This window comes from Mugil cephalus, chromosome 6 (genome assembly GCF_022458985.1).
Source record: "Mugil cephalus isolate CIBA_MC_2020 chromosome 6, CIBA_Mcephalus_1.1, whole genome shotgun sequence".
Classification (NCBI taxonomy): domain Eukaryota; kingdom Metazoa; phylum Chordata; class Actinopteri; order Mugiliformes; family Mugilidae; genus Mugil; species Mugil cephalus.
In genome coordinates, this window is record NC_061775.1 from 15,437,889 (window position 1) to 15,452,200 (window position 14,312).

The following is a 14,312-nucleotide window of genomic DNA, read 5'->3' on the forward strand; positions in this document are numbered from 1 at the left end:
GCATTGTCCAATTGGTCCATTTGTGCTTATCCAGTTTGAATGTCTTTCTTTTTTTATACGTTCGTGTAAACTCTTGTCTGGTTATCCACATGTCAGTAGTAATGTGGGGGGACAGTTTTCAGGTTGGCTGGGATAAAGTCCCAGGAACTGATTTCGAAGCATAGACTGAGCAGTACAATGAAAATAAGGTTTATTTTATGTCCTGTTTATGGCAATATACAAGAAGATATTGGTTAAAAGTAATAATATGACTGATGAAAAGTGGTGACTAATGCCTCCAACTGTAGCTCATCTCATCTGTGAACCTGGTTCATCACAGCTATGAAACAACCTCATAATAAAGTCACCATGGCAGCAGGGACAAATAAATAAATTCATTTTGAATTGTTGGTTTTTAATGTAATCCTCAGCGAGCTATATGTTTTCATGGCAAAACTGTCAACGTGCAGATGTTTATTAGCGTCTGTATGTCTACGAAGTTGATGAGTTAGCATATTAGCATGCCAACATTTGCTATATTTAATTTTTGAAGGCATTTTCTCCATTCAGAAAACGATGAAACAAGGACTATTGTAAAAACCCAATAATAAGTACACTTGTAAAATCTGGACTTAAACAGGCAAACTCCCCTGACTGTTGGTGGTTTCTTTCAGATTTGATTTGTAAAACCTGTTTTCATGAACACAAAAAGGGACCATTTCATTAAAGATTTTCCTTTGAATCAATTGTACAGGTTTTCCAAGGAATAAAGGATGGCCACAGTCGTCCTGTAGTGAAGGTCACTGTGTTTAACATTTCACAGCACTCCATTTAATGACCGAGGTGTTTCATTCTAGGCTAAAGATGTGAGTTAACACACCCATGCTACCGTCCCTGGAGCCACTCAACAGGAGCCAAAGACCAGATCCAGTGAGTTTGACCTTTTTTAATAGTGAAACACACACTCACTGTATTTTTAACAACATTCATCAAACTCATTTCATTAAACAGGGGTCTTCCAACTAACAAGTTCATTTCTCAACTGGAATTTTCCTTTTCCTTTTTTTTTTTTTTTAAAGAAAACAAATCAACCAAAACGATGAGTCCTGCTTAGACCATCTAGCTGCCATCAAGGATCCAGCACTATACTTTCTGAACAAATAAATAAATAAAATAAACTCTTTATAAAAGTAAAGACAAACTAAAGTCTTTGATCAACAAACATTCAGTAGAAACACTAACAGAATACACCCAAACCTGGGATCTTATAAACTCAAAATAAAGATTACTATTAGACAAAGTAAAGATAATCAAAGCATTGCTTTGTACAGAGTGAGAGAGTGACGTAGGAAGTGCTCCTGCTCCATACACACCAGCAGATCCTTCAGCATCACCCGAGTCACTCTCTGAACACCAGGTCTGGGCAGCAGGGAAACCTGAAACCAAGACACAAAGAAAACTAAACACAGAGTATGAACACAAGCCAGGTTTTGTGTTTTATGCCGATTTGAAGCTGCTGGTCTTATGGTGAGTGTTTGACAAAAAAAAATTTTGAAATTTGCTTAGTTGTCAATTAAGTTCATCATGAGAATAAAGATAGATTCACAATCAATCAGTGAGGAGGATGACAGCCAGGAGGTTTGAGAGTTTAAAACAAACCATGATTTTAATCTTTCATGGGTCCAAATCAGTCACAAATGTCAGAAACACGTTGTAATATATTTGTGGAAAGATATTCAAAGAAATAAACAAGGCTGCATGGATTTAACACTTTAAGTGCAGGTGTAATGTTTGTGAGCTTCTCCTTTTAGAGCTGGTGTGTGACATTCTTCATGACTTAACTGCAGCACTAACTACTAATACTAGCTGGCCACCACGCCTGGCAGAGCTTTAGGTAAATCTAGCAGGGTGAAGAAAATGACCCCTCCTGAAAATGTCCTCAAACCTATTTCAATTAACCCACACCAACTACTGTTAAATTACACTGACATTTTCAGTGTCCTGGTTCTTTCTTATGAAATCTTGCATGGTTCAAATCAATTATATACAGTACAAGATGTTTCGCCAGATTTTACCCACTTTTCCCAATGGGGCGAAGGCTGAATTAGTTAGTGTGCAGAGGTAGTTGACACAAAAATCTGTTAGTGTGTGAGAGTAACAGACCCGACCGAACCTCAGTCGCAGTCAAACACGTTTGAATTCTTTTTTAGCCGAATCTGGATGCAGTCAGGTAGTGTGAACTGAACACGTGTTGCCAACAGACAATAAAAAAAGAGAGAGGGTGGGACACAGGAAGTAGCATTAAAAGAAATGAGATGAGAGATGTGGCAGGAGCTTGATTTCCTATATAATGTTGTTAACATAAATTAATTTCTTAAGTATCCGGATTCTTTCCTATCAAATCTTGAATGGTTGAAATCTATTCACATTTGTCACACTAAAGCTGAGTCGACCCTACTCCAAACATGTGTTGCCAAAATACAATGAAAAAGAGATGGTGGGACACAGGAAGTAGCATCAGTAGAAGGCGGGAAGTCTCGGGACCATCAAAACAACAGCGGCAAACAGCGAAAATGGGAGAGTGGTGACAACCTGCACCACAGATATGAGATATGACAGATTAATATGATGTGGCAGGAGCTTCAGTTCCTATATCATGTTGATTGCAGTTCAAACCACAACTGTCGCCCTCGGCAGAGTTTAATGGGTTCATTTGGCTTTAGTTGGTTTGACAAATTATGTATTCTGTGATCCCTCATCAGGCACAGTTGTTAATGTGATCTCCAGTCTTTGAGGCGTCACACAGAAATCTGCAGAAGCCAGTCTGTTAGTGTTTACCCCCAGCGTTGTCAAACTCTGTAAAGACTGTGAAAGTCGTGTCGTGTGTCGTCAGCTTAAGAATTTCAATCAAACTGAATGGTCAGACTGGCAAATGTTCCTAACCACAGTGGTCATCATCTAAAACCACGGTGCAAAGCCAACTGTTATCATGTGACTTATTCAGTCATGTTCATGAGAACTAACACCTACGGAAATTTAAAACTATTTAAGATTATAGTGTAATATTTGTGAGTGTTACGTGTCCAGTGAGAGCTATAAAAGGTAGCTGTACAAGGACAGATGTTCAAAAGTGCTCTTGCCAGAGATGCCACCGCTCCTCCTCACTCTGCCGTACTGGCTGAGGTAAAGAAGCCCCGTGGCTGTTAGAGGAGACTGAAGCCACATACAGCCGACTGCGCTGGATAATGGATAATTTAAAGGCAGCGGGAAGGGTGTGCGGCTAAAAGCGCATCCTCCTTTTAAACCTACAGCCTGCGGGATGTGACTTAACCACACAAAGACTTAAAGACTCTATGACTTAAACTAACAATACTAAGCTGTAGACTTCCTGTGTGTCTGCATCAGCTGAGGAGGGCCTTTACAGAAAGCCACTCTATTGTGATAATATGAAAACATGCAGCTTTTACTTTCTATTTTTCTGTTTTACGGTTTCCCTGCTTAGTAGTTTTTGTTGATGCCTTTCCTTACCACAGTATAAGTTCATCTTTTTAGGAAGAAGTCAGTTGGATAAATGGCTACTTTTGTCTTTAACAGACTTGTACTTGTTGAGGGCTGTTAATGTGAATTATCTTGTGGAAATGCTGAGATTCATGGCAGTCTGTGCTGACGTCTTAAGATCAGTTTCTGAAAGTTTCAGTTCAAACAAAAAGGCACTAGACTGGAAGCAAGATGAACTTCCCCACTTACAACCTTTTAGAAAGTTGGTCTGTAGTCGCTCGGTTGGAAGCTGACCTGGGGGGTCAATTAAACGGTCTGGGTGGGATTTATGTGGTGAGAAGAGTAACAGCAAGGTAGTCATACATGTTGTCATCTCAGCACAGTGGACAAAATGACGACCTAATTGTACCAGATGGCAACAAGCCAGACGCAAATTCAGACTGAACTGAGTCCAACTACTGCGGACAAAAAATTACAGCACATACCTGTTCCTCCTTAATAGACCACATCAGTTTTTAACACAGACTGAATACGTGCACCAACCTGGCTCTCGGTCTGATCCAGGGGTCTCTTCCTTCGAGGACCAATGGCAGCTAGAGCAGCGAGGTTGGCCTCTCTTTGCTGAAGCTGAGCTTCTTCTATTTGCTGTAACTGAAAAGAGACCAAAGAATTAGGGCAAATTAAGACTTGAACAGCTTTCAGGTGTTAATGTAAACACTTTCTACATCTTTCAACACTAGTGAGATATTAAGAAGTCTGGAATCTGGCAGGATCAGTCATGTAAAGGGTAATTTGTCTAAAACATTTACTTTGATTTCATGCTCAACATTCGTACTATAAAAACACAAAGAAAACAGCATGTGTTTAACTCCCATTGTGTCCTCCTCACACCATAGATGACGAAAATAGACAGAAACAACTTGTGTGTTCAGAAAAATGAGCATTTATAACGTGAGTAAGAACCAGGGGGTGATGGATATCAGGACAGGCTGAGATTTCATTCGGCTGTGAAAGATCAAAGAATAAAGCCCATTCCTGCTCACATGCTGCAACTTTAACTCCTTTTAATGGCCTTGTTTTTCTGTGTTATTGTAACCGCATTGCACAAAGAGATGAAAGCCTAACAGGCCTTGGGTTAAAGAACCAGCTGTATGCCAGTGCTCTGAAGACCATGGGCTTTAGGGAGATCGTTTGGTAGTTGCAGCAACGTCTTCACAGAATCATAACTCGGTGACATCTGAACGTGGCCTGGAAGCCCAGACCACTTTCTCTTCCTACAAATGTTCTGTGTGCAAAGACTTGATCTGGGATCGCTGATTCGCTTTGACAAATATTTGTCAGGTCAATCAAATCGTTTGGTTGGACTTTATGCAGTGATGTAGTAACCCACATCATCATCGCCTTTGTTGCCGTGGTTGGTTGTTGAACTATCCAACATCCAGACTTGATAGTCCCAGGCAGCCTACGCCAAGCTAATCTAATTAATTCAAATCCAAACCAGAGAAATAATTTAGGTTTTACATATTTGTAGCACCGTTAATTTCAAAGGAACAAATGTAACTGGACAAAAGTTATCACAAGACGGCTGCAGGAAAGGCTCGGCAAGAGGATGCCATTATTTTTTGGTCATGTCCATGGGTTTCAGACTTCAAGAGGTCCCTGCCTGTTAAGTGTTACAGTAACAATGTATTAAATATTCAATTTTAATGTGAATACACTCAAACTGAAGCTAACATTCTGCACCGTACTCCAGTATGCTTAAGATAATTTTAACAAACAAAACTTTCAACCTACAGAGAAAAAATAAAACCTGACAACAGATTACATCGTACAGAGTTTGGCTGGTGGCTAAACACACATTTCTGAGACCACTTTTGGATTCTCAACAATGGCTTTAAATCCAACAAAGCTAGAAATAGCAAAAAAAAAAAAAAAAAAGACAAGAAAATGCATTTCCAATTAGCATAACACCTACTCAGGCTTTGAGTATGTGTGTGTAGGTACGGACTACCATGTGTGGTGGTGGTAACTGTACAGATTTGGTTGCTGCAGAGGAATCTCTGGGGGCATGAACGCTTGAAATTAAACAGCAGCTTGAGAATCAAAACAAACCATGTGGTGATTTCACCTCCTTAAACAGCCACACTACTAATGGTGCCTTTCACCTCCATAACACCTCCTAAGTCCTGAGGGCAAAAAAAAAACATTACACCTACACTGGTATGCAATTATACTGGTACATGATGTAGTTATCAGGTTTGAGTTATCTGTATGTGTGTGTGTGTGACTAGCCAGGTCACTGTGTAACACAACATGTACATTTAGATCAACGTCTGTTTAAATTTAGTAGTTAGACCACATTATGCATTTAATAAAACGGATTCAATAGGTTTCACAGCAGCAAGCTATCAGTGAGTTACCTGGCTGTATCAAATGACCCCCCAGGCTTTCCTCTGCAGTAACTATATCATGTTGGCCATGCATCAGTTACCACAGATGTAATCCAGTTAAAGGGGACTTGTATATGAACATACAAGTTGAACAAAACATGTATTACCAACCCTGAAATTATTATGTTTTAATAGAAATGGTGAATTTCAGACTGCAATTACACTATTATACTATAATTCTGGTTGTTTGATTCTATAGTGGGCGATGTCCACTCCACCCTGCATCTACAAAAGTAGAACGTAATTATTTCATCATTTCAACCTGATGGTACAAACACAACACACTAAATATTGTAACTAAGAATCTGTGTGAAAAAGCTCATTTTAACCAAGGTTGGGACATGGGCAACTGAAAAAACAAACAAACAAAAAAATAGTGGAACATATATCAAGTCTAGATATCAGTTATGTTAATTGGCAACAGTAACACGATTGGGTATAAAACTCTCTTTCAGAATAATGATTAAGGTTCACCACTCTGTGATAGACTGCATTGGAAAGAGTCCATTCTCATGTAGGAGAGGACAATTAATCATCTTCTTTTATGTTTTAATAACACTGAGTGACTGGATGCAGCAATGACGTGTGGCAAGGTACCAATACTTTCAACGTCACATTTACAAATATGATCCACTTGATTCAGACCAGTTTCTCTGGAGTCGGTAGAGAAGAGACTCAAACACAAACAAACCTCTTTGGCTCTTTGCTTGAGCTGCTGATGCTGAGGATCCTCAGCGTGCGAGCGACTCTGCAATCACAGACAGACAGATGTGCCATTAGAAAACTGTGTAATTTAGGCAGAAATGAAATAAAGGAAAGGATTTCAGGATTAGGACCTTGCAGTGAAACCACTGTATGGAAATAACCAAAAAATCCTCGAGGCCTTTCTTACTCGAGCCAAACGGAGCAGTCGTTCCCTCTCCTCCTCATCCTTCCTTTTCTTCTTCAAACTCTCGACTTCCTCCAGGAAGCGAAGCTGAGAGCGCACATCGCTCATTTTGCCGTGGCACTCGTCCTCCTGTTGTCACAAAGAAATGATCAACACAAACAACACAATGAGTCTGGTGTTTCACCGACGCTGAAAAGCTCTACCCATCTACAGTTTGGTGTATTTTGGAGCTCGGTGCACAGGGAGCGGACTTGCCAAGCACGAGTGGGCGGTGAGAAGACTTGTTGGCGTTTTGGGCACATTTCGAATAAGACTTTAGGAGCCTTGCTAGCAGCGCTGACACAGTGGTGTTCAGCTGAATGAGAGTGTCATTTGTGCTCGTCTGCTTCAGTTGTCGAGAGCTGCTGCCTGTTTGCATTCAGGCTGGATTAACGCACCTTCAGGGCTCCTCTGCGGTGCTCTGCCATTACAGTGAGCTTTTCCAGGATCCCGCGAAGACACTCTTGAGTAGCATGAGAAACCAGAGCAACAACCTCGGGACCCACATCAGTTATGCCCAGCGGCTGACCTAACACACACAAAAAAGGTAACGCAACACCACAACATCACACGTTCACCAGTGTGAGGCACTTCCAACAAAGTCAAACGGTGGAAAATGTTTGTGTAGCAGATATAACCTCCTGAGACCTGAGCTTTTGTTTGATATGCACTTTTAATTTCTCTTTATTTGGGATTAGTAGGATCTAAGTACTATAAAAACTATAAAAGTGTGTCTTTGAAGAAATTGTGTCCTCATGTGTGGACACAGGGATTATTTTATATAATATTGTTAATATAAATACTGTATCAATATTATAATAAAGTCACAAATATGTAATAAATATAAAACTGTTAATTCTCATTCTCAACTGGCAGAATTGCAAAAAATCTCAAAAGTCTCAATTTCCTCAATCAAGTACTTGCTAATTAGCGATGTTGTAGCTTGTCACAACTGATTGAATTTGTGTCATATTAAAGTAGAAAAGTTAATAAGCATAAATAAACAAGTTTCAACTGTTTAAATGAGCAGAATAAGCTGCCACAAACCTAAAACTTAATGTCCCCATATGAGGACGTATGAGATTAAAATAAACATGAAATGTGTGAATTGCTGTTTGTCACGGTACCTGTTTATATTTTGGAAGAAAAACAATCCTGCAGTAATAATGATGTGCTGTGTAGATTTAAATGTTGCAGGGTCAAAGAGGCTGGCTGAGTTCGTGCACCTGTACGAAGGATCCGGCTGAGCATCGGGGGAGGTGAGAGGAAGAGCTGATCCTGACATGACTGCACCACAGAACCAACCACAGAGGTCAAGATCTGCGCATTCTCCTCTCTCAGGTTGACTCCAGCCATGGAGGCGACGTCATTTATGTCGTCATCTTCTCTGGGAAACAAACACACACGCGTACCTCTTTATCCTAACCTCAGTTACCACTGCTGGCCTTCAAACGGTTTCATTTCAAGTATAAATACATGCGCTGCTTGCTTTACTTGTAAGATCCTGAATTGTCTTTGAAAGCAAATTTGGTAGGATGAGAAAGATCCCGGGTGAAGGGTTGCTTCACTAGAAAAGCTCCTACGAAAAGACAAAACGCACAAACTTATTTGAAAAGTACAATTTTAATTAGCAAAGTCTGCACAGTGACCAGTTTTCAAATTACAAGCCCAACTCTTGACACTTTATTTAGGTTCACATTTAGGTTACAGTAATTTTAGACTAGTAAAATAGAGATTGTCTGAGCCTAAAATCTATTGTGAAGCTACAGAGCAGCATCATGATGCACAGCTCAGACATGCAACAGCTATTTTAGAAAAGGCAATGGTTTGGATGGACCCACTGCAGCAGCTAGAACTGAATGGAGGTGGAGAGATTCCAAAACTTTATTTTCACCTCCTACCTGAGAAGTGTTTTCCTGGCTGTACTCCAGCGAATCTGGGGGTGGGTCCGTTCCGCTTCGTTATGTAATTTCTAGATTGGGCTAATGTTGTCAGCCCAGGTCTCAGAGTCACCTCTCGAACCTGTTGGACACCCTGGAGGAGTGAGAGCAACCGTTGAGCATCATACACGTCATACTAACCATGTACTTCTGCTGGTCACTTGCATCTGTATCGCCCAGGATGGATGTTAATGAAAAGGTATGAACAGGGCCGTTAACTTCACGTTTGAGAAAGCTATCTGTAACCTGGTTATTTACACATCGCCTTTTTTCCCCCCACATTTATTGACGATCACACGCACAATGGACACTCGCCACATAATACGATCAAACATTTGGTTACCTGCTGGCTGGTGTTGAGATTTTGTCCTGTGTCAGTGTTGGACTGTTTCATTGTTGAAGACAGACCTGTGGCGTTGCAGCTGGAAGTCGAAGCCTGTTGGACAAACAGCTGGGGGTCTGCAGTGAGGCAACGCACCGCAGGAAGACTTTTCTAGAAGTGAGCAAAGGTCAAGTGGAAAGAAATCGTGTCATCTGTGTCATTTTATTCACCAAAACAACAAGACCTGGCAAAACCAGCCAGTAAAGGAAAATAAGTAAGAAGTCAGAGCTGAACACAGCCCAGTGATACTCAGCACAGGATTTATTTGATTTGGTAGAATGAATACTGTAGAAAGGACCAATGATATTAAAACTACATAGCTTTAAGTTAACGTCCCCTGAAGAGCTTAATGTGATGTTCGGTCACCTTGAGAAAAGGCACCAAGCACGGCTGTGGAGTGGACTTCAGTTCATTGTACAGCTGTTCTGTAAACTCCTCTGCTTCCAGCTTTCCTTCCTGTGGGTAAAAGAACTACAAATAATACAGGAAGTGCAGAGTAAAGTTACAATTGAAAATAGGGGTTATTCAACTACAAATGTGCAGTATGACAAAAAGAGCAGGAGTATGACAACCTTCGCTACAGGTCTACTCACAACATTTATCAGTAGTAAACACGTGAGTCCACAACTCTACTCTTAGAACTACTAGACAAATCAGCTGATGTGATGATGATGATGAAGGAAGGTGAAGTACCAGTAGGCTCCTGACCAGTCCTCTGACGTTGTTAGCCATGGTGGCAGACCTGGAGTCACCTGAAGCCAGTTTGATCAGCGTCACCAGGAAGTTCTTACACTTTTTCACACTTTCCAGGGTCTCCTGTTGGTGAAATGGTAGGTATCAATAAACTTCTACCCAGTTTTTAGACACTGATGAATTAGTGTTTATCTGGATTCTTTGAGTCTTGTGGGACATCTTATGTAACCTTGAAAAGGCTTTGACAGGAGCTACTGTCTACACTACTATATCATTCGTTGTAGCAAGATCAAGACCAATGGCAGAAGAATAATCATACAACAGGACGTTATTATAGTAAATGCACCGAGGGAAAACAATAAGGATCAAAAATAGATCAGCAGGAAAACTGAAATATTTAGTCAGCATCACTGGTTTGTCCACCACACACATCCACAACTATAAATGCAACGTATTTTACTACTGTTGTTTTTTCCAGTAATGATGGCACCATAAAGTACATAAACCTCCTCCTCCAGAGCATGACATTGTTGATGCTGGTGCCTCATTGATGTCTTTCCAGGTGCTGCGACCTTCGGACTGAAATTCATTTTCTTGTGAGCTGTGACTGGGTTGGACTCACCTGACTGAACGAGGCTGTCGGCCCTTTTTTGGTTTCTGTAACGGGTGCCTGAATGTGACGGTGGCTTCCATGCTCACTGACGGACTGCACCACAGCTGATTTCGGAGGAGCACCGATTACCTGAACACAAGGTTAAGTATCACCCAAAACTAAAAGCAGAAGCAGGGTGAAAAACATCCACATCCTGGATACAACAGAAAAATACTTTGTTCATCCCCTGGAGGGTAAATTTGTGTGTAACTGAATCAATATGGTATCATCTCAGTTTTCTTCTGATACAGGTCCATCACCTGCACCCTAAGCCCAAAAATAGAGTTCTCTGGTGCTTATTTGGTGAGAAGATTGTGTGGACATGCAACAGGCCTGTGAACATAAGTACACTTGAATAGATTTAAACACACGATTGCATCTGCTAATAGTAGAAACCATCAGGCAAGGTCAGCAACCTCATTATCTAGTTACCCCGCTTCACCGTACCACGGGGATTTTGTCCATTAACGAGTGGAAAAGGGTTGTAGCTAAAGCAGTGCTGCATCCTGTATTTTGGTAATTTCTAAAAAAAAAATATATATATGTTCATGTTCTGATTGCAAAATGACTAATCTGAAGGTTCAAAATAAATGCTATCATACGGCTCAGGGCACCTTGAACGTTATTTTCCTCAAGCTTAACTTGACAAATGCTAGAAAAATATCAAGATGCTATTATTGTTGGAGGTCATGTAGCTGACTGTGAACAGCAATATTCCCCTGAGGACATTTCTTCATTTTTCAGCAAGTTCTCCTTCATTATTCATCATGTCACCGTAGGCATTCTTACTTGCTGCATTAACTGTATTTCTGAAATCAAATAAATGTGAAATGGGGCCAGGGAAGGTCCTGAATCAGGTAAGACTTGTCTGCTGTCAGTGACTGTTAACTGCAAAACAGCTCTTCTGTCATTACCATTGTCTTTTGGGCTGATGCAGGCTGGAAACTGGAAGGGGCTGCCAACCTGATCACGGTCACTTTCTCGTTATTTTTACTTCCAGCAGCTGCAGATATCTGGAATGTAGATATACCAGCTGAGTAAATTCGATAAGTAAACTCTTATTCTGCAATATAAAATGAGAAAAAAAAAAAGGAAAAGCAGCAGTACGCACCTGTGGGGCCAGTATTCTCGGTGCTTGACCGCGAACAAGTCTGGATCCCTGTTGTGCCTGTGCCAGAGCCTGCTGGGAAACCAGCATCAGCTGACCACCGTCGCTACGGATTAGCATCATACCTGCCGCAATTTAAATCCAATGTCACTTATTCACACCAAAGTAAAAAAAGTGATTTGTCTTGACAAGAAAGTGAGTTGTGTACAGTGGACACTTTACAGTAATACAGACTAAACAGACACTGTACTGAATATACAAATCTGTAAACTGGAGATACACACCAATCAGGCATAACATTACGATCACCTTCCTGGTATTGTGTAGGTGCCTCTAAAACATTTGTGACTCATCAGAGATCAAACATGGGCCTTCCGAGGGTGTCAGTGGTGTTAGTGGGGGGGCCGTGGGTCCTATGGGTTGAGGGAGGGGCCTCTATGGATGGTTCCTGGTCTGGTCTAGGTAGGTTGTAGCTACATTTCCAAGTAACAGCAACACGAATGCCAGGTTCAACGTTTCCCAGCAGAGCACGTCACAGGACGGTCAATGTCATTGACTTCTCCTGTCCAGTGGTTTTAATGTTATGGCTAATAGGTGTATAAATAGTTAGGTTACCTGGTGGTATGTGGATATTGCCTGGGAGCTGTGGGGATGCCGTCTGCGGCCGCTGAGGGGCGACCGCCTGTGACGCTGCCGACCTGGGTACAGTTATGACCATTGCGCTTCCTGTGGTTGTGACCTGTTTCTTGGAAGCCATCTGGCTTAGAGCCTGTTTGGCTACCTGCTGGCTGCCGGCGCTCACTCCTCCCGGGGTCACAGCCTTCGCAACCACCACAACAGAGGAAGGGGAGGAGTGAGGCACCGACACCGTGACTGAGGAGGAGGAGGTAGGTTGGTGCCCCTGGCCACAGGAGGTAACTTTAGATGGGGCGGATACAGAGTCACCCTTCGGGCCGCTTGCAGCAGGAGGTGGAGGCTGAATGACCTTGATGGGTCCACATTTGGCTGGGACCTGTAATATCCTGACTTGAACAGAAGCGTCTCCGTCCCCTAGTGGCCCACGAGGCTCCAGCTTTTGGGCTTCAATGACCACTTTATTTGTGGCCATGGTTATTCCTGAATGGGAGAACAATGTGGTTTTATTAGTATTATACACAAGGGGTCACGTTAATGGCGTTATTAGGAAGTTTAAAAAACGTTTACATTTTTAAATGAATGCTGGCTGATCTAATACATTGCCACATAAATAAGGGAGGGGCGGACTTAGTGTTTAGTTTAGTATTTAACTTGATTTTGTTTGTTTTTGTTTCCAACTGTGACGCATATAAGTTAGCTTACCGGGCTAATTGTGATAGCTGTTTGTAGCATTCCCACTGATAATAAACAAAAGGCCGTTACCTGTGCGACTGGCTTTGCTGCCTGATTTTGAATTAATTTTAGTGTTAGAGTGTTTAGTTCATCCATAGGAAATAGTTCTTCAGTGAAATGCGTAGCAGTTAACTTGCGAAGAGAAACGAGGAGGCCTCCAGGTGAAACCACCAGTCAATCAACTACCGTTAGCGTTGTGTCGTTCACGAATGATTCGGTCGAACGAACGGATCTTTTGAGTGAACGAACTGAATGGAATCACTTCGTGAATTGATTCGTTCTTTTCTCAGTTCAGTTGAGCTCTGCCGCGAGCGCATGGCCCGCGCTCGTCCTTCGACTCGTGAGTCGAGCGAATCTTCGGCTAACGACACAGCTAGCGGGCGGGACTGTTGTTGAGAACTTGACTCGTGATTCAGAATGACATCTCTCACTAGAATCACTCCGTCTGCCCTGAGTGAATATCAACAACTGTGTGCATAGACTACACTTAGTTTGAAAGGCTGGAAATGCACGCACACATTGTTTGGTCTTTTCAGCCTATATTGCATCAGATGGAGCATAAAAGGTGTACAAAGGAGTACATAATATATATGGTGCATATGGCACCATTAGTATACGTCCATAAACTTTCTGCAAGACGGTTTAATTTTTCAGCCCATTAGAAGCAATATTTGGTGTTTTACAGAATCTCCGCCCAGCTGTGACTCGCCACTGCAACGAACACAGCTACGTTCACGGACACACCGTGAGTCTGTGTAATAAGATAATGAGTGATTTGATCATTTTTACCATTCCGAGAAACTTTTGCAAGGTCTCGCAAAATTTCTCAAGTTCATAGTTAGTTTGTTTACTTTTATTTACAAGTCATTTGACTTATAAAGCAATGAAGAGAGGTGCCGGAAGAAGGCATAATGTTGGGGTGACCAGATTTGAGTTTGTGAAAAAGACAAAGAAAAAGACTCGGTGTAAACATGTTTAAAGCTCAAGTAGAACAAAATCCAATTTAAACATTTTAAATAGTTCCAAAGTTTGAGTTTGACACATTTTTAAGTCTCATATAAAGGGCATGCTCGGGAAAAGAGGAGCTTGTAGGCCACCTTAATAATACACATGTAAAAGACATGGGCAGAAAATTAATTAACTAACGGAGAATGTTTTGCGAGTTCCCACAAAGTTTGACAATATCCCGCGATACTTTTGCTAGATCTCCCCCTCATGTGCCTTCCGGGACTTCGTAATATGCCATCTGCTCACACCCAGCATAAAAAAACAAAAACACAAACAAACAAAAAAAAACAAAACAGAAAACTAACT

The 14,312-nt window shown here is 41.5% G+C and overlaps 1 protein-coding gene across 2 annotated transcripts; it reads right to left on the bottom strand.

The window, feature by feature from the left end:
- Positions 1 to 393: 393 nt before the first annotated feature.
- On the bottom strand, positions 394 to 13,170 carry LOC125009572 (transcription initiation factor TFIID subunit 4-like). Of its 2 annotated transcripts, none has more exons than XM_047587638.1 (16): positions 13,029 to 13,170; positions 12,246 to 12,746; positions 11,634 to 11,755; positions 11,437 to 11,535; positions 10,493 to 10,612; positions 9,871 to 9,993; positions 9,544 to 9,633; positions 9,139 to 9,288; positions 8,757 to 8,889; positions 8,350 to 8,434; positions 8,082 to 8,242; positions 7,254 to 7,384; positions 6,820 to 6,945; positions 6,619 to 6,675; positions 4,021 to 4,128; positions 394 to 1,415 (listed from the first exon to the last, which is right to left on the bottom strand). In XM_047587638.1, the coding sequence occupies exons 2-16, from the start codon at positions 12,736 to 12,738 to the stop codon at positions 1,290 to 1,292; spliced, it is 2,124 nt and encodes a 707-aa protein (XP_047443594.1). In that variant the 5' UTR covers positions 12,739 to 12,746; positions 13,029 to 13,170; the 3' UTR covers positions 394 to 1,289. The 2 variants fall into 2 exon arrangements, with proteins under 2 accessions (XP_047443594.1, XP_047443593.1); XM_047587637.1 differs by having other exon boundaries at positions 9,544 to 9,648.
- Positions 13,171 to 14,312: the final 1,142 nt, after the last annotated feature.

Bases quoted from the DNA above. Each gene is read 5' to 3' on its own strand.
- LOC125009572 (XM_047587637.1), bottom strand. From the start codon at position 12,738: ATGGCCACAAATAAAGTGGTCATTGAAGCCCAAAAGCTGGAGCCTCGT. The intron at 9,289-9,543 runs GTGACCGAACAT...GCTCACTTCTAG, and splicing joins GCTTGGTGCCTTTTCTCAAG to AAAAGTCTTCCTGCGGTGCG. The intron at 4,129-6,618 runs GTTTGTTTGTGT...GTCTCTTTTCAG, and splicing joins TCAAGCAAAGAGCCAAAGAG to TTACAGCAAATAGAAGAAGC.